At 39.2% G+C, this 18,162-nt stretch overlaps 1 protein-coding gene across 3 annotated transcripts; it reads left to right on the top strand.

The window, feature by feature from the left end:
* Positions 1–118: 118 nt before the first annotated feature.
* On the top strand, positions 119–10,257 carry LSMEM1 (leucine rich single-pass membrane protein 1). 3 transcript variants are annotated; one of them, XM_039726695.1, is made up of 5 exons: positions 119–2,167; positions 3,255–3,459; positions 4,724–4,855; positions 7,906–8,043; positions 9,598–10,257. In XM_039726695.1, exons 3-5 carry the CDS (start codon positions 4,729–4,731, stop codon positions 9,783–9,785), a joined length of 453 nt encoding a protein of 150 aa, XP_039582629.1. In that variant the 5' UTR covers positions 119–2,167; positions 3,255–3,459; positions 4,724–4,728; the 3' UTR covers positions 9,786–10,257. The 3 variants fall into 3 exon arrangements, with proteins under 3 accessions (XP_039582629.1, XP_039582628.1, XP_039582627.1); XM_039726694.1 differs by lacking the exon at positions 3,255–3,459; XM_039726693.1 differs by lacking the exons at positions 119–2,167; positions 3,255–3,459 and adding an exon at positions 2,296–2,969.
* The last annotated feature ends 7,905 nt before the right edge of the window (positions 10,258–18,162 follow it).

Genomic DNA, 18,162 nt, shown 5'->3' with positions numbered 1-18,162 from the left:
ACTCCATCAATTAAAAGCTGTAACACTGGCAAAACCTTAACCTTGAAAGGGATGAGTTTATTTGCTGGTTCAAACATGTGCTTGGGGTATTTTCAGTGTGTTAGTAGATACTACATCCAAGTCTACCTTTCTGTGTTTCAAAGGTGTCTTATACTTGCATGCACAACTAATTAAGCTTGATTTGTCATTGCTTCTCTAATGGTCAAAAATTTTCTAGTTTTGGTGCTGCAAAACACATTGTCCTTTATCTTAGAGGAACCATTCTGGCTTCCCTGTGTTCATAATGTTGAAAACTCTTCTAACCTCAATTTCTGGTTCTATAGGACTGAAATGAGCCAGTAGCTGAGAACTGACTTAAGAATGGGGGGGGTGGTGTGGTGTTAGGTAATAAAGACACTGAAACCTGGATAGCAGGGGCTTCTGAACCTGAAGATCTGTAAAAGTGCTTGTTTAAATAAACATTCTTAAAATGTTTGTCACCAGATGAAGTAAACATTGCATTGAAAACAACCCCGCCTCCTGAAGACTGGTGCCTGCTTTGATAAGGGAAAGTTGGGTTTGGGGTGGAGTGGGTTTTTTTTTTCATCTCCCAGTTTCTGATTACAGCTGAACCTATTCCAGAAAGTCAATGAATACTAATGAGTTGTACTTTCTACTTTAACCTGGTTTTTTTCCCCCTCAAATAAATCCACTATGTAAGGACTTGTCTTGCAAAACTGATCACTTGGACTGCACAAAACCTTGAACAGAAAACTGTGCTGATAGAACATGTGTCAGTGTCACACAAGTGGACAAAAAACTGATCCTTGAGCAGGGTGAAGCTGTGTGCCTGTACTTGCCTGGTGAAAAACCATTCCCTTTGAGAAAAACCGTTCCTTTGAGCCTGCTGCTGTCTCCCGCAGCTTCTGCTGAGTCACCTTTGGTGTCCTTTGCCAGGCACTTTTGATGGCTTCCCGTCCAGCCTTTCTGCAGCACCTCCTGGCAGGGGCCCGAGCAGGTGCTTGCCCTTTTCCCTGCTACGCTGTAGCTGCCACCCGCAGTGACCGCCTGGCTTCCAGGGCTGTCGCAAAGGTGGCTCTGCTGCAGCCCTGCAGACATCCCTGGGTCATTCTCTTACAGTTATTTTGGTGTCAGGAGTTTTTAGGCATGAATGTCATACTGATGGGGTTTTTTTCCTTTTTTTTTTTAAATTTTTTTTTCTGGCTCTCACATCCTTATTTGGAGGGAGGACTTCCAGGAGACTCCTGCAGAAAGGGAGCAATTCTGAGCAGCAGAAAGTGTGTCAGCTTAGGGTGGGAAATATGAGTCAGGTGATTTATTTTCTTGTTTCCTGGGAGATAAATATGTTTATGGGCTGTTTAAAGGGATTCAGAATTTTAGACACGTGATGGATTTGTGGTTTTGAGCTGCAGTCCCTCTGCTGCAGTTGCTCTGTCAGCTGCCTGTCAATACAATGTGCTGTAAACTGCCACCTGCAATGTCAGCAAAGAAAAAAAGTGATCAAAATATCTGTCAGCAAAGAAGCAATTACACTACTTACCACCAGTTCATCAGAACTTAATCTTTAAACAGCTAAGGATGCCAGACAAATTAGTCCACCCCATAATACTGTCCCACTTGAATTCATAAAGTGTATGGCAGAAGGAGGAAAGGCCCTGGTTATTCTAGTGTATGAGTTTAAAATACTCATGGCTGCAATACTGTAGATATGAGTGTGCTGCATAGCAAGCTGGTTACTCATAGCTACAGTGTTGTAGATACGACTCTTCTGCATAGCAAATGCGTTTTACACAAGCACTAAAGCCAAGAAGTTTGGCACTAACCAAAAGATTAATGAAATACTGATGATCATCAGTAACAACCCTCATTCTCCATGATGAGATATTATCATGATTCCAATATAATTAAAAAGAGCTGTATGTGCTGATTTCTGGTTTAGCAGATCAATATTGCAAAGCGAGTATAGTGAGTGAGTGGCCAAGCTGAACTCTAAATATAGACTGCGAGGGGCAGTCTGTTTCACAGCTATCTTCATGGGTACTGCAGGACTCGACAGGCTCCTATGGGACTAAAAGTAGAGAGAGGAACTGCAGAACAACTTTTCTTCACATGATATTCACTGGCTGATTTCTTCCATACTGGCACATTACCTGAATGCAGTTATGTTGTAAGTAATGTTTCATTCTCACATATTTTAACCTTTTAGATTTTATTTTTTTGGGGGTTTTTTGGGTGTTGTTTTTTTTTTTTTTACCACAACAAATTAGGAAGAAATTAAAAGTTGTATTGGGGAAAAAAGTCTTTGGGCAAGGTTAAAGTACAAGAAAAAGTGAATCCAAAGATCCTAATGTTTAGATTGATTTGTTGGGAAAATAATCAATACTTTTGTCCAGTGACACTCACGTTTGTATCCTTTCTCCTTTGACACATCAATGGAATCAAACAAATGTAATATAAACTTTTTTGAATCAATAATGGTAATCTTCACTGTGCAAATACCTAATAAGTGCAGAAACATAGAATTCATAATACTAATGAATCAAAGATAGTCACATTTATTACACCTCAAGCTGTTAAGAAGAGTCTTCCCTAAAGCTGCGGGGAGTATTAATCAAAAGAGAGAAACAACTGCTCTTCAGAAGCTAAAAATAACCAGCAGCATTTGTGCATGAAGTGGTAACTTTTGGCACACCGTTCAAACACAGGGCTCCATAATGATTGTGCTGGCTGAGGGTGTGCATGTGGGGAGACAGCAGAGCAGAGCCAGCGCTGCTGGGGACGTGGCTCACAGACTGTTGTGCTGCCTGGTGCCATGTCATGCTCTAGGGGAAGGACAGTGGCACAGCCCTCTGCCCTGCAGTTACTGCTGCACACCTAAGACCATACACTAGGCAAGCTTAACTCCTACCATGCCAGCTTTTCTACATTTTCTTTGTACTTTGAAGCAACACTTATGAACAGAGAAAAAAGTAAGTTGTGATCTTTTCTTACGGGCTGTTAAAAAGAAATATGAAAGTATCCTTATAGTCCTGTCAGTCTCTACTAGCAGGAGAACAAGCCCTATTGTCAGGATTGCTTTCAGTGCTTAGTCTTCAGACTTAACTGAGGCTCATTGAGTGTCTACTTTGCAGTGTGCTCAGGTTTGGGGGAATTATAGCCATCTTCTGCATTTGGTTTGATGAGGGAAGGAGTGAGGATTTTCTGCAAATAACTAGGGTTCAAATTTTAGGTTTTTAATTTAGTGGTTTTTTTAGGAATCTGGTCACACTGTGTTCTATATTCCTTGGAGAGGAAGAGAAGGCTCAGAAGCATGTCAAGAGGACAGTTAACCCATCTAGGATTTAAAAATGACCCTTAGGTGCTTAACACATGTCATCAAGGGAGGTTTGCATCCCACAAAGCGCTGATTTATGTTGGCAGATAAAATTGAACTTGGGAGCTTTATAAAATACTGAACAGGTAAGACACATTCTAATCCAAATTTAATCTGTGAGGGCACCCTCCTTATATTCACTAGCAAAAAAACATACATAAAGACAGTGATTCCAAGGTGAGAAAGGAATATCTTAGAATAAGAAGGATATTACCTGGAGGAATATATTTTTCTTCAATAATTATGGAGGGAGTTTTCAGTGACAATTGTAGACAAACATGCCTACTTAGAGTGCCTGCATTTGTTTATGGCTAGAAGTGTAGTTTGTTTCTGGAAGACATTTTTGCAATCAGAGTCATGTAAAAAAAAAAGCAAAAGACTGATAAGGAATAATGTATAGTACATAGAAGCCGCTTCCCTAGGTATTGATTCTTCTTTCAAAACTGTATTCATGTTAAGAATCATTCACTGAGTTCATGCATCCAGACTCTGCAGAGAAACTGTTTTTACTAATTGAACTTCACCCAGTGCCTTTTTTAAAGCAAGAGGTACTAGTCTGAAGAAAAAGCTTTTAAAATTTGTCCGAAGTATGAAGTAGACTAATTTTTTTTCACAAATAATAGATTCACAATGATATTCTAAGGTTTATAAACAGACACATACTCTTGTTGCTTATCTCCTACATTCATACCTGCTTTCTCTGTTTTATCGCTCAATTATTTCATGCTGAAAGAAGAGGACCTGAGTGACATCCTTCCTGGAAGTGTTAGTGAAGGTTTGGCTTTCACTGGTCAGAATCTCACACCACCTCTTATCAAGTACTCATCAAATCAAGGGATAATATACTAAATGGGTACCATTCAGATCAATGTTGGAGCCAGTCAAATTGACTATTCTCTTTCTCTCTTTCCCCATACACACACATATGTGCACAAACACAATCGTAATATACTAAATAGGTACCATTCAGATCAATGCTGGAGCCAGTCAAATTGACTATTCTCTTTCTCCCCATACACACACGTATGTGCACAAACACAATCCAAAAATGAAATGTTTTAATAATCAAGGATTTCCAAGAATAAACAAGTGCTATGTATTGAGCTGTCCTTGCCTTCAAGATCTAGTAAGTGTGTGTTTTAATAATCAAGGATTTCCAAGAATAAACAAGTGCTATGTATTGAGCTGTCCTTGTCTTCATAATCTAGTAAGTGTGCTGGTCCTTCAAATCTCTGTATTTTGAGGATCATTTGGGCTGCTCAGTATTTCCTTAGAACAGGACACCAACTGTTACAAGTTATTTCCCACAGCCATATGTTAATTTACCTTTTAAATTATTGTTTATTTTAGAGACAATGGAGAAGCCTTCCTTGGAATTTAACCTGCCTGGTAGTCATGAAGAAGGAAAACTTTATGTAGTTGATTCCCTAAACAACCTAAACAAGCTGAATGTTTGTCCAGATGAATCCCAACATTCACTAGGTATGTATGATAGGTGATCTGTGGATTTCTGTACAGGCAATCCATATTTAGTGTCACTGATGTCAACAGCCTAATAGGCCAATAGGTATGCCAAGCTCTGTACAGAAAAATGTAAAAAAAAAAGTTTGAAAATGGCATCATTTAATGATTTAGCTGTCCCTGCTGAGTATTTCTGCTTTAGGTTCCTGAAAATCTGTGCATTTAGTTAGGGATTTGCTTTCAAACCTGAACTTATCTTCTATTTCAGTTGGGATTTATGATGTGATCTCTTGCAGGATAGTGTCTCTAGTAATGCCCAATATACACCTACTATATAAATAGCCTTATAGCTTTTCCCAAGCACTAAAATTCATACATGGCAATAGAAGCACCTGAGAATTTCTGTTCATTCCTTTAAGATGCATTGCCTAAGAACTCAAACCAGATACCTGAAACACCCTGTGAAGCATTTCTTTAAGCATTTTACTTTCTGCATTTTCTTTACTCACAGTTTCAGTTATGGCTCCCACATTTCCACTGGTTTGATAAGGCTTTTGTCTTTGATTTCTCACAGCAACAAGAATATTTTTATCCAGAGATAGTTACAATTTGAGTTCTTTGTGACCTGAAAATATCTTAAAACCTGGAGCTCTTCAGCAGCATTCCACATAACAATGTGTCTGCTTTTATTTCCCTTATTGTAATGGTAAATTTGAGTGAAGAAATTTATAGATCAACAGCTATGTTAAAATGTGGCCATACTTAATCATGCTTCTAATTATGGGTCTTAAATATTTTCTCATTACTTCTGTTTCCAAGTCCCCTAACTTTTCCTAATCCTACTAAGTAGAGTAGTGCTGGTTTCCACATTTAACGCAAACATTTTAGACATAAAGTACTAATTTCTCATAAGCAGATTATCTTGATATTGTCACTTCTACACATGGAAAATGAGACAATGGCATATATAAATTTTAATTTTAAGAAACTCCTTTCAGTGTGACTGTTTTGCTTTCTTTTGCAATTTTATTGGACAGTATTATATACTTTTCATGTAAATATACAAGGTTCTGTGAAAACATATATGATTCTCTGGAATAATCACATGCATGTCCCTCCCTACATTTCAGCAGTAAAAAATGGTAGCTTAATAAGTACTTTATTCATAAATTTGTAAAATCCTTTGGCTCCTTCTAGGATTATTTTTAAAATGTAGCTTTTAAGCTTGGAGAATCTGTAGATATCTCATCCTGTCAGCTAACTTACTCAGCAGCATAAAACTCTGGTTCTCTTGCCAGAATATCAGAGACATGTCAAAAGCTGTTTAAAATGCATATGCTGTTTGGTTGCTTCAGTAGAAGCCATGCAGTAATTTCATGTTTTAGATGATAAAATGTTCCAACTGCTTGCAGTTGGACAAGAATGTGTGCTCACCCATTCCTCACAACACTGCACTCTGGCATGTTCAGCCTGATGAAATAGTAAGAAGTACTCATTAGGCAGAGCGAGCTCACACCAATTTTGAGACCACTATTGATAACTTAGGATACTTGGCAGGCAGCAGAAGCAGGTCCTGCCCATCCCTATTATTCTTATTAGAAAGGGATATTGGTGCAGACACTTATTATATGGTGTATTTGTTATGAATGCTAAGGGAATAAGAATAGAACCTCAAAGGAGAAATAGGAAAATATTTCAGCTTACTCACGGACAGGAGTGTGTTAAACACAAAATAAAGAAAAACAGAGATATTCCCAGAGATCTACCAGCTCAGTGGATTGCTCAGCCCTAGGTAGGGTCATTATTAAAGTCCTGTAATGGCATATGCACCCTTTCTTCAGCTTTATCACTACAGGCTCAGTTGAAAAGACCTCAGAGATTTCCACCAGCTAAAACAAGAACATGACCTAGAAATACATTTTTCACAGATGCACACACTACTCTCCATTTCAGAATGGCAAGAGAGCAATTACAGAAGGATAAATTACAGTAATTTGCACGTAATTTTAGTACGTATGAGACTGACACCAAAGTGAAATTACATTAGCTTCCTCCTCCCTCCAAAGCAGAAAATAAAACCAAATCTTTGTAAGTTATTACAGTAGTATACAAACATAAGATTAAACAAAACTGGCTCAAGTGTAAATTTTTTGCATTCGCATTAATTTCCTCATGGTGTTCACTTGACTTGTTATCTTTGGGGCTTACTGCCACCTCACATTGATTGCAACTGTTTTTTATGAGAGAAACTACTGAATTTCCCTATATATGCAACACATTCTTTAAAAAGCAATGAACTGGCTTGTTGAGCTGATTCAAGGTCAGCGTTGAAAGAGCCTTTCTTTTTCCCCTCATTCTTCCTGTGTTTAAAGGACAACGTCTGTAGTCTATGTAAGAGTCTGCTCCATTCCTGACAACTGGGAGGATAGGTGCCTAATTTTTTACTGTAATGAAACCAACAAATCCTAAAGATGAAAAATATTGAAAACATTTGTTTTAAGACAAAACAGCCAAGACCTAAATTAATTCTATCCAACATTAGGGGTTTAAATGAGGTGTTTATTTTGGGAGATTTATCATCCCAGGGATACTTCTCATTAAAAAGAAAAAGAAGCATATCTAGAGGATGAATGTGTATGATGAATCTGTTCCTTGGTTTTCAATATGAATTTCGCTTTCTTCCCTTTTGAAAAGATTAAATGCAATCAAGCACTTATAAATCTGCCTGAAGAAAACTTCATTGCAACCTTTGTACATGTAAAACAGCTGTAAAACTCTGAACTGTAAAACAGGTCAACTTCAACAAAACACTATTTCAACACAGAAACATTTTTGTTGAATGTGTTCTAACAGCTATAACAGATGTATAATTTTTTTTATATTTCCAAATTCAAGCTGAGTTCATAAAGTTGATTTCTTCCCCTTTCATGAAATATCACAGGAAATAAATCTGCTGGCCAAATATACAATGTATTCTGCATCACTTCATGATGCCAGAAGCATTTTGTCATGCTTATCCTAACCAACCTTAAAAAAACTGTATCACCAAATGGTTTGTCATCTCTTAACAGATGAGGAAGAGAACACTGGTGGTACTGCAGAAAGTACAGCAGGGAGCCATGCAAGAAACCAGCGTTTGTTCTTCGTCACCTTTATTCTTACTTTGACCGTCAGTTTGGCACTTGTTTCATTTGTAATATTCTTAATATGTAAGTGAACCAAAGAGTAGTTCTTGAAAATGTAGGGTCAATTGGAAAAATAACTTTGCTGAAACGTGTCGTGCTACCTTGTGACATGCTACTCCAGTATTTGCATGGTCAAAGGCTTTGGCTGGTTCAGGGCACTGGGTCGTGGTCCTGGGGGCAGAAGCACAAGCAAACAACACTCTCTCAGGGCTAAAAGGCACAGCTTTATTCTTAGTGCTAAGGATTTGTGAGCTTCAACAGCTGTGAAAAATTTATCTCAGCAGCATTATACTCTGTTGCTAAAAATGCTGGCTGAGAATGAAATTAAAATTTAAAGGTAATTGTACGGCAGTGAGATACTTTGGCAACGTGCCTTCCATCTCTTTCCAGATAAAACTCAGTATTGGGGTCACTCCACTGAAACTGGAATTCCAACCAGGCTAACACTTAAATCAGGCTACCTGAAAGAAGACCTGACCCTTTGTCATCAAAGTACAGCCTGGAAATTGATTTGGAACTAAGAAAGTCTTAAGCATAAGAAAAAGAATTAAGACATTTATCAAGATTTTCATGTAGCATTGAGTCTATAGACACAATTACTGTTCCAGTTTTTTAGGACTGATCAGGCATGCTTAGCTGAAGACATGGCTGGTTAATGGAACCCTTGTCATATTGGGGTTTTCTTAGCTAATAATATTGAATGGCATCTGAGGTGCATTATTTCAATTTACAAGACTATTTTGAAAGAATTTGAACCCATATGAAATCAAGGTTTCTTATATCCTGTAGTAGGGAATTTGATGAAATGTAGCAAATTGATTTTGCTTTTAGGCCAGGAGATCCTAACCCTTGATTAAATTTTCTTACAGGCACTCAAAGAAATATCAGACAGGAACATAAAGCAGATTTTAAGTAACATGATTCTAACATGGAGCTGCTAAAAGTAGAGCCTTGGTATAGAAAAATTAGTATTGGGTTGCTCTAGTGGAAAAATTATAAACTAAAGTGAAAAAATTTCTTACAAGAATTAAAGCAGTTTGCTTGCACTCAGGTTGGTGGAGGCCTGGGTTTTTCAAACTGATTTCCAGTGATGTTTCAGTTTATGTTAAAATGTTTTATTAGATACATACAGATATAGTGTGTTCTATAATCTGAGACGTTTGCAAACCACATGCATAGATTCATTTAGCATTGCTACTATTACGCTCAAGCTTCAAAACTCATGGGTAAATTTTTTAACTACAGAAGGCCAAAAGAAAAATAGCTCCAAGTGTGCATATTGCATATTTTCCTGTTGATACTAATGGTTATCCTCCTGAAAACTGCAAAAATTGTCTGAGCCATATATGATTTTATTACTCTGCACTAAACTAAAAGAAGAATCCAGCAAATAAGCAGAAAAGAATGTACTGAGCAGGTAAACCCACCAGATGTATAACTTCTTATTATTAGGTTCTGTAGTTGTTTTCCTGTTTAATATTTTTAGTCATCATTATTCCTCACAGGAATACAAGTGAGAGTAGTGATGCCCTTGACTTAAATGCTGCCAATTTAATGTGGTACATTCTCCTTTTCAAGTTCAAACTAGAAATGAAGTGGACCAAATATCAAGCAGGCTACTATCTGAAAAGAAGAACATAGAAGAGCTGAAGAAACTTAACAGTATTATATTAAAGCATCTGAATCAATCCAGAATTAAGGAAAAGCCTTCTGATCTTCGTGATTACCTCTTTACCCATGCTGAGATCAAAGTCCCTGGAGAATAAATCTCCTTTGGAAAGAAATTCAGCATATTCATAACTCAGACATGTTCACATATGGCACACAGGTTGCTGAAACATGGTTGCTGAAACATTGCTGGAAAAGCCAGCTGAATGAAAAATATTAGCAATTAGTATTTTACCCTGTTTTATGTGGACATAGATTTGTAATACTAAGCCCATAGGATTCACAATAACCCATGGATTGTTAGTCTGGGGCAAACTTCCAGATTCCCTGTGCATTGTAAATCACAAGGGTAAGGGCCTAGTTTTACTTTAAATGTAAGTGAATGATCACAGAAAACCACGAGTTCTATTCACATGATTTCAGCATGACCTTGTTCACTTAATCATTCTTCTGTAACCTTTGTACAAGCTTTCTGTTTGTTTCTATTACTATTTGTATTTAAGGATAACTTCAGATTTCATAACTTATAAATAAATCAATTTCTGGTCTAGAGTTTTGTGGTTTTCCCTTCTGTGCATCTAAATATATTGATATACTACTCATTGTGTGAAAAAAACCACCCAAACTTGAATAACAACAAACCCTTTGATAATATGAATATATTGATATACTACTCATTGTGTGAAAAAACACCCAAATTTGAATAACAACAAAACCTTTGACAAGATCCATAATCAGGCCAAATTTGTATTGACAGACTGAGTGTCCTGTTGCCTTACATGGAAAATGTGTTTAGAGGATTCAGTCTGGTAATGTCACAGCGTCATCACAGCCACTCTATCTCATAGCAATGCCAATACACTGTACTCACAATTTGCAGGTGAAGCCCAAGTGTTTTTACAAAGTGATGTGGGGAAAATACTACATGTCCTTGTACTCCTCCCCATAGTTTCTGCTGGTCACCATCAGAGAAGGGCCAGATGGAATACAGTTGGAACCTTCATGGTTTTAATGTCGAGCGATACCTCAGAGGCTGAAAGGAGCTTGAAAGCTCTCATTCCCATCCAATTTTTTCTTATATCTTCTGGACAGTTTTACAAAAAAAGCCACCAAAGTCAACAGCTAGCACTGCAGTCTTCTTTTCAGACTTCATAATAGGCCTTTCTGTGATGACTACTTCATTGTCTGCAACAAAAGGAAGAACTAAGTCCAGCAGAATTTCTTGGTATCACTCTACCTGGATTTGCCCACAATTCTATTCCTGCTATTACAAGTGCTTTGCTTTAACCTATGTTTTACATCACCTTCTATTTCCTGATTTTTGTTTTCCTAATGTATTACTGTCAAGTTATTCACATGAAAATGGTGAAGATTGGTTTCAAGAGTTCATTACTCCTGTGTTACTTCCCAGATGCAATTTTAGTTCTCTCCTCTGGACATCACAAGTAGCTTTTACAAAGTAAAAATCTCTAATATAGCTCTAATGTAGCTCTAATACAGCTATCAAAAAATGAAAAAATAAGTGTAGAAAACTTGTAAGGAAAGGAACCCTGAAAGTCTAACCCAGACATCTTCCTGTAAATGCTATTAAATTATAAAAGAAAAGGTATCTTAAGACTAAAATCACGGCACTTGCAGTGTTGCATCCCTGTTCTTCTCTGAGCTGTCATCTGCTTTTTAGTGATAGTATTAATTTCTCATCTCTCCCACTTCCATTGTAGCTACTGTAACTGCTCTCAAGCTCTGCCTTGCATTGACACACATCCATACTTGTAAGCTAGGAAGAAACACTAGTATTTGGCACTTAGTGTATCTCAAATGTGGATTTGTCACATCCCTCATTGTGACAGCAGTTATTAGAGCAGTCTCTGGTCCTCTAAAACTGATACAAAGAGCCAATAGATTTTTTTTTTCTGGTATGAGACTGTGAAAAAAAAAAGTGTGCTAGAGCAACAGTCTCCAAATCTATGAAAGTTTCCTCATCTCTCTGATGTTGTCCTCAATTATTCTTAATCTGGCTGTTCAATCAGTACTCATAATAAATCCAATTTTTCTGTCTCTGCTATTGATTAGATGTGTCGTTGTTTCATTCCATGGTTTCATCCTGCAAGGTGGTGAGTGATCTCAACTGCCCCAGTCTTATGACTAGCTGAGTCATAAGAATGTACAGACATGCTCAGTATCATACAGGACTGAGGCCTCAAATGATCCTTTTCATATTTAATTGCTTCTTCACTTTCAGTGATCAGCGATTAAGATCAGTGACTGAAGAGGTGCAAAGGTCAAGTGCTGGTCCTGCTAGTGATGCTAAAACACACCTAATGTTGGGAAATACTTGCAGACGCACAGGGTGTGGGATAGCAGTGACTAAGGCTGCCTTTGGCTTCTCAGCGCAAGTTAACAATGTTTAACAATATCCATTTACTGGAACTGCTATCCATTTACTGCAGTCAGAACTGCTTCTCTATGACATCAGTGCAAGGGCTGAGAGCAGAGTACCACAATCCTTCCTTCAACACTTTCTGGAGGACTCCCTACAATCTCATTTAGGGGAACTTTTCTGTCTAATCTACTGACAGTTAAATAATCCCAAATAAACCAATACTTCACTGAAAATCTCCTACAAATCTGACCCTGAAGAGAATTCCAGCCCAGTTCATAGGCCCATAATCCTTATCTCAAATAAACAGCTAAGTAAACTCCACATTCCAGCTGCATGTGATGTAACCTCTGTGCTGCACATGGATGTTTGATACCTCCTGCAGACATGGGTAAGATCTCTGTTCCAGTATAGCTGCAAATCTCAAGGGCCTTTGCAATGTCTGGTGTTACAACACATTGTAACAGAGGAAGATGATCTGACAGCTTCATCTTACAGTAGTCACAGCTGTTCTTGGCAGTACTGCTTCTTCCCCTTTTCTCTTATTTGCAGGCTGTAGAGGTATCTAGCTAAAGTAATTCATTCACCTTCCAGTAATTCCACTGTAAATGAAAAGAGTGGAGATAGATTTCACAACATGCCACTGACACTCACCTGCTGCAAGTATCATTGCTGAAATGACAACACGGTTTCAGGAAATTTTCTGCTAAATAAACCTGGACAATGCTAGATAAATGCTGGTAAGCAAAGAAGAAAAAAAAATGGAGTATTTAACCAATAATATACCTCCACCTCCCATCAAAGGCATCATCATGCCAATCCCTGAAGGGCTGGCTGAATCTTTAGGTTGTTAGGTAATATCAGTAGACAAAATACTTTCTTGCCTTGGTTAGCTTGCTGATAAATTCACTCATTTGTTCCAGATATCCACATCAGCCCTTGTTCTTGTTAACTTCAAACCAGCAGACAGTATCTGACTAGAGAATATTGTCTGACAATATCTGTGGAGAAACTGTCAGAGAATATGCATTACTAAATAGTAGAGGGTCGCCTGGGGCAGGCATTTTCTTGCCTTGCCTGAGGTTGCGTTACCTTGAGAATATCAGCTTGTACTTGTCCTTGTACTGCTCTAGAATGAAACAGCTCAACCTCAACATCTGCAAACAGCATGTAAGAACTGAGGGCAAAATATCCTTTATAGGCACCTGGCCAGGTCAAGGGTTACATAAATCAGAACTGTGGGAACCTTCAACTAAAAATGAGGCACAGACAATAAAGAGCGATTCCGAGAGACAATCAAATTCGTCCCTCTGCCTGACAGCAGCATTCAATTCACTCCAACAATTCATAACAGAGGCTTGTCTATTTACATTATAAAATATTCAAATAATGAACTGTCCACAGGCCTCCCCTTTTAATGTTCAACTAAATGAATATGGTTAAATCTATTTTTCCTGAAATCTAACTAAAATTTTCCCTGGTGAAATTTAAGCCCATTATCAATTGACCAATTCCTTGTGTGATATTATACTAACTGCAAAGAAATGGTTAAAACCTGAAGAAAGGGGTTTTTTTGCCCTCTGAGATACCTGGAATTTTAATCTAACTTTTATTCTTAAAGTCCAGTATGAGTTCAGTTCATGCGTTTTGTTCACTGGTAACAATACAAAGCTGCACATGGGTTATAAAAAACAATAATGACAATGTGTGAACTCTGAATGTGGAAAAAGAGAAAGCACCAGAAGTGGCAAAAGCATTGTCACAAGTTTGTTAGTGCACACGCTCTCAAAGGTGATGTGTTGTGTGCTGCACACAATCCAAACACCTCAGGAACCCTAAATATAGTCAAGCTATTTGAAAAATGAGCAGAGTGCAAAAATGTTGAAAGACAAGAACTATTGTCATAACACAAAGTGTATGAAGAACAAAATCCCACTTCATCTGGTTTTGAAGTCTTTGAAGATCAAATATTTACTTTTGTTTTATCAAAGCATAGTCTTGTAGAATTACACAAAACTGCCTACAAATATGAATTTTCATGTCTAAAATTCCAAGTTTTCTTATTAATTTCACTCTGTCTGACTGAGGTTTGTGTTCTTGAGATACAGAACCTACCCCACTGGAAATGGTAGCAAAGCAACGTGCTCCGTGCAAGCTTTACTGTTTTAGAAATACCTAATTTGACAAACAAAAATGCAACTAGTTCTAATTAGAACTCTGATAAAGAAAAACCTTGATTAAAAAAAATACCAAGTAGCAACTAAAAAATAGATTTATGTTTTGGCCAGTAACTGAAAATCATTTGTCTGAGGAGATGCTTATCTTGGTCTTCGTATTGGCAGCTAGTATAATTATCTTGGAGATGGTGAATAATGAAAGTTGGATCAAAATCTTAGATCTCAGCCCAGAGCTACTGGGATAAAGGGGATTGTTATTTTCAATTAAGAAAAAAAGAAGTACCTTCAGTCCATTACATGTTACTGTTCTGATTTTCCTGACAGATTAACAAGAATACTAATATTTAAAGGGAGGGATGGAGGGGGTGAGTGTACTGTCACTTCCTCTGGGATACATAAGAAATAATAACGCTGAGGCCAAAGAACTTAGTCCTATTCAAAACCCAATGAATCTTAGACTTTAAGAAAAGGCTTTTGTAGACTCTGTTTCCGATCTTTTCTCTGGTTTCTGGGCCACACTTCAGTGATCGAAATGCTCTCCACGATTCAGTGATGAGCCAGCAAAACCCCTGAATGGTAATGAGAACCTTCCAGCAGAAACAGCCACAGCACAGTGCTGCTGCTAATTTGTCACTGTGAGGCAAACCGCATTACACACAAGGGTGAAAGGACAATTTGAAAATCGATTGCCTGCCAATTTAAATATCTATTAATTATTATGGGTTTGCTTTTGAGTTCTGCACTGCTCATTTAATCTTAATATCTTCTTCATCACATAACTGACTTTGGAAAACAGTGTCTGTCTACAAGGTGACATGAAATGCTGAAACTCCCAGACAAAACTGGGAGTTTCTCCAGTTTTTCACTCCTCAGCAAAAGCTCATGGATAATTCATTAAGTTCCCATTTTTAGGGTGGATTTTTTGTTTTGTTTTGTTGTTTTTTGGGGGTTTTTTTGAGGGTTTTTGGTTTTTTAAAATCTTAATTTTTTTTTAAGATTTAGTTTTTTTCTTAAGACAACATTGAAACATTTTTTTCAGAAGAAGTCTCCCTGAGTACTCAAAATTTTATGGGTGGATATTCATCATGAATTAAGGTGAAAGGACAATGGGTAAGGGTTCAAACTGAAGAGAGAAAACTTAGGTTAGATATACAGAAGAAATCCTTTACTGTGAGGGTGTTGAGGCAAAGGAACATGTTGCCCAGGGAAGTTGTGGATGCCCCATCCCTGGCAGAGTTCAAGGCTAGGATGGAAGGAGTATTGAGCAACCTGGTCAAGTGGTAGGTGTTTCTGTTCATGGCAGGGTGTTGGAACGAGATGATCTGTAAAATCCCTTCCAAACCAAAGCGTGCTATGATTCTATATGTAGGTAATAACAAAAATATTTTTAGCTATTTTTTAACAGAACGTATGGCGTGGATTCTGTCTTTTCATGCATTCAGATTGGTGTGCTTGAGCTGCTATTTTGATCTGAAATAGCTTTTCGTTTGCACTTCTTGCTTGGATATGATGAATCAATAGGTCCTAGTGTTTAGGAGCTGGCTTGAGACTACATTCAGCTTCATGGAAAAATCTGCAGCAAGAGAATTCCCAGCTATGGGCACCGAGTCAGCTCTCGGAAGTGCACAGGGAGTGAATGGAATCCAGGCAATTGATTCAGCATCTATAAATAAATACTGATGGACTTATTTAAGGCCTTAGCTTTTCGTTTGCACTTCTTGCTTGGATATGATGAATCAATAGGTCCTAGTGTTTAGGAGCTGGCTTGAGACTACATTCAGCTTCATGGAAAAATCTGCAGCAAGAGAATTCCCAGCTATGGGCACCGAGTCAGCTCTCGGAAGTGCACAGGGAGTGAATGGAATCCAGGCAATTGATTCAGCATCTATAAATAAATACTGATGGACTCACTTAAGACCTTCTCGAGGAGGGGTGGTACTGACAACACATCAAGATAAACTGATAAAAGAGGAAAACCTCCGGAATATGAAAGCTCTTCCCTAACGCTGTTCACATGTTTTTGTGAACAAGAAGCAGCCTCCAGCCTGCGCAGGTGCTTCGGGCCTTTGTTCAGCAGGCAGCTGTGCCGGGGCAGCGCTGGCAACAGCCGCGCTACGAGCCAGCAGGGCCTGCAGGCCATTCCCGGCGGGGCGGGGGACACCGAGGTACCGCCTTGGCACCGCCTTGGCACCGCCCTGGCACCGCCTTGGCACCGCTTTGGGACTGCCTTAGCTCCACCCTGGCACCGCCTTGGCACCGCTTTGGCACTGCCTTAGCTCCACCCTGGCCCCGCCTTGGCCCCGCCTTGGCAAGGGCGGTGTGTGGAGGCGGGCCGGGCCCCGCGGCTGCGGCCGGGGCGGGGCGCGGGTGGGGCTGAGGAGCCAGGCGTCCTCAGGGCCTCTCGCCTTTTTAACTCTCCCCCCCGCAACTCCCCGCCACCAGCACTAATGCCTTTTTAATGAATTTTGAGATGCTTGTTGCTGTTTGATGGGAGTTGTCAAGTCATGTACTGACCAGGCTTGCAGATGGAGAAAGAGCAAGAAGGGTCGGCAAAAGCGCAGCTGGTCAAAAACCTTACCTTGAGGAGAGAGAAATATGATCTAGTACACGTGTGATGTGTGCCATAAACATGAACTAGTATCAGTGCCTTTTGGTATCTGCAATCCAATCTGCTGACTCCATTACCCGCAAGGCCAGTGAAGCTACTCTGCTGTGGGCTGCAGCGGTGCACCCAGGGGGTCATGATCAAATCAAGTCTAAAAAGAAATTAGACAAGCAAGTGACCTTTGAAATGTGCCCAAGCCTTTCAGAATTCCCCTTCACGGGAAGGAGGGAAGGAAGGAAAGGAAGCAAGCAAGCAAGAAAGCAGGCAGTTGAGGCTGGAAGATGAAGCTGGACAGAGGAGAAATTAGACAAGCAAGTGACCTTTGAAATGTGCCCAAGCCTTTCAGAATTCCCCTTCATAGGAAGGTGGGAAGGAAGGAAAGGAAGCAAGAAAGCAGGCAGGTGAGGCTGGAAGATGAAGCTGGACAGAGCGATCATGTCCGACGATCCTGGAAAACATGAACCTCTCAAATATCTGCTTTGGCCATGTGTGGGGCACAGCTGGGCTAGGGACTGTCATAGGAGGAGCCTTATCCCATTTTGGAGGTGGGGAATGGGCATTACTGGGGCAGTGAAGCTTGTTGTGTGCATGGGGAAGGTCTGTGCTGGCCCCTAGGGGTGTGTGAAGTGCAGCCCTGTCTGGGAGTGGGCAAAGCAGGAGCCCTGTGCTCAGCCCGTGGCATTGGCCAGGCCTGGGAGCTGGGGTTATGTTTCTGAAAGGTGGTTAACTTGGATCTGTACCAGTCTATTCAGCTTCATTTTTTCTTTCTTTAGATTTGTGATAAAATGACATTTTGCCAGTGACCAGAATGGCCATTCACATGCTGATGTGTAAAGCCTGTTACACAGTCATAGAGGCACACACTTTAACATATGCATTTAGGCATATGCATTAATTTGGAGGAGATGGAGGCCCTCTGGAAAATTATCATAATACAAGGGACAATTTTATATCCATTATCTCTTCACTGAGAATGGCCATTCACATGCTGATGTGTAAAGCCTGTTACACAGTCATAGAGGCACACACTTTAACATATGCATTTAGGCATATGCATTAATTTGGAGGAGATGGAGGCCCTCTGGAAAATTATCATAATACAGGACAATTTTATATCCATGATCTCTTCACTCATTTTGAGATGCAGAATTTCTTATGCCACTTAAAGAACCCTTCCCAGTACACTATAGGGCTAGTAATGATGAATCCAGTTCCTTCAATAAATGTCCTCCACTATGCTTTATGGACCCTTGCTACATTTCCCTGTCTATATGAATCTGAGATTTGTAGTTTGAACTTCCATCATCCTACTG

Source organism: Passer montanus, unplaced genomic scaffold, assembly GCF_014805655.1.
Source record: "Passer montanus isolate IOZ18808 unplaced genomic scaffold, ASM1480565v1 scaffold6, whole genome shotgun sequence".
NCBI classification, from domain to species: Eukaryota; Metazoa; Chordata; class Aves; order Passeriformes; family Passeridae; genus Passer; species Passer montanus.
Note: the sequence above shows the minus strand (reverse complement) of the source record. Positions and strands in the feature narration are given on the sequence as shown.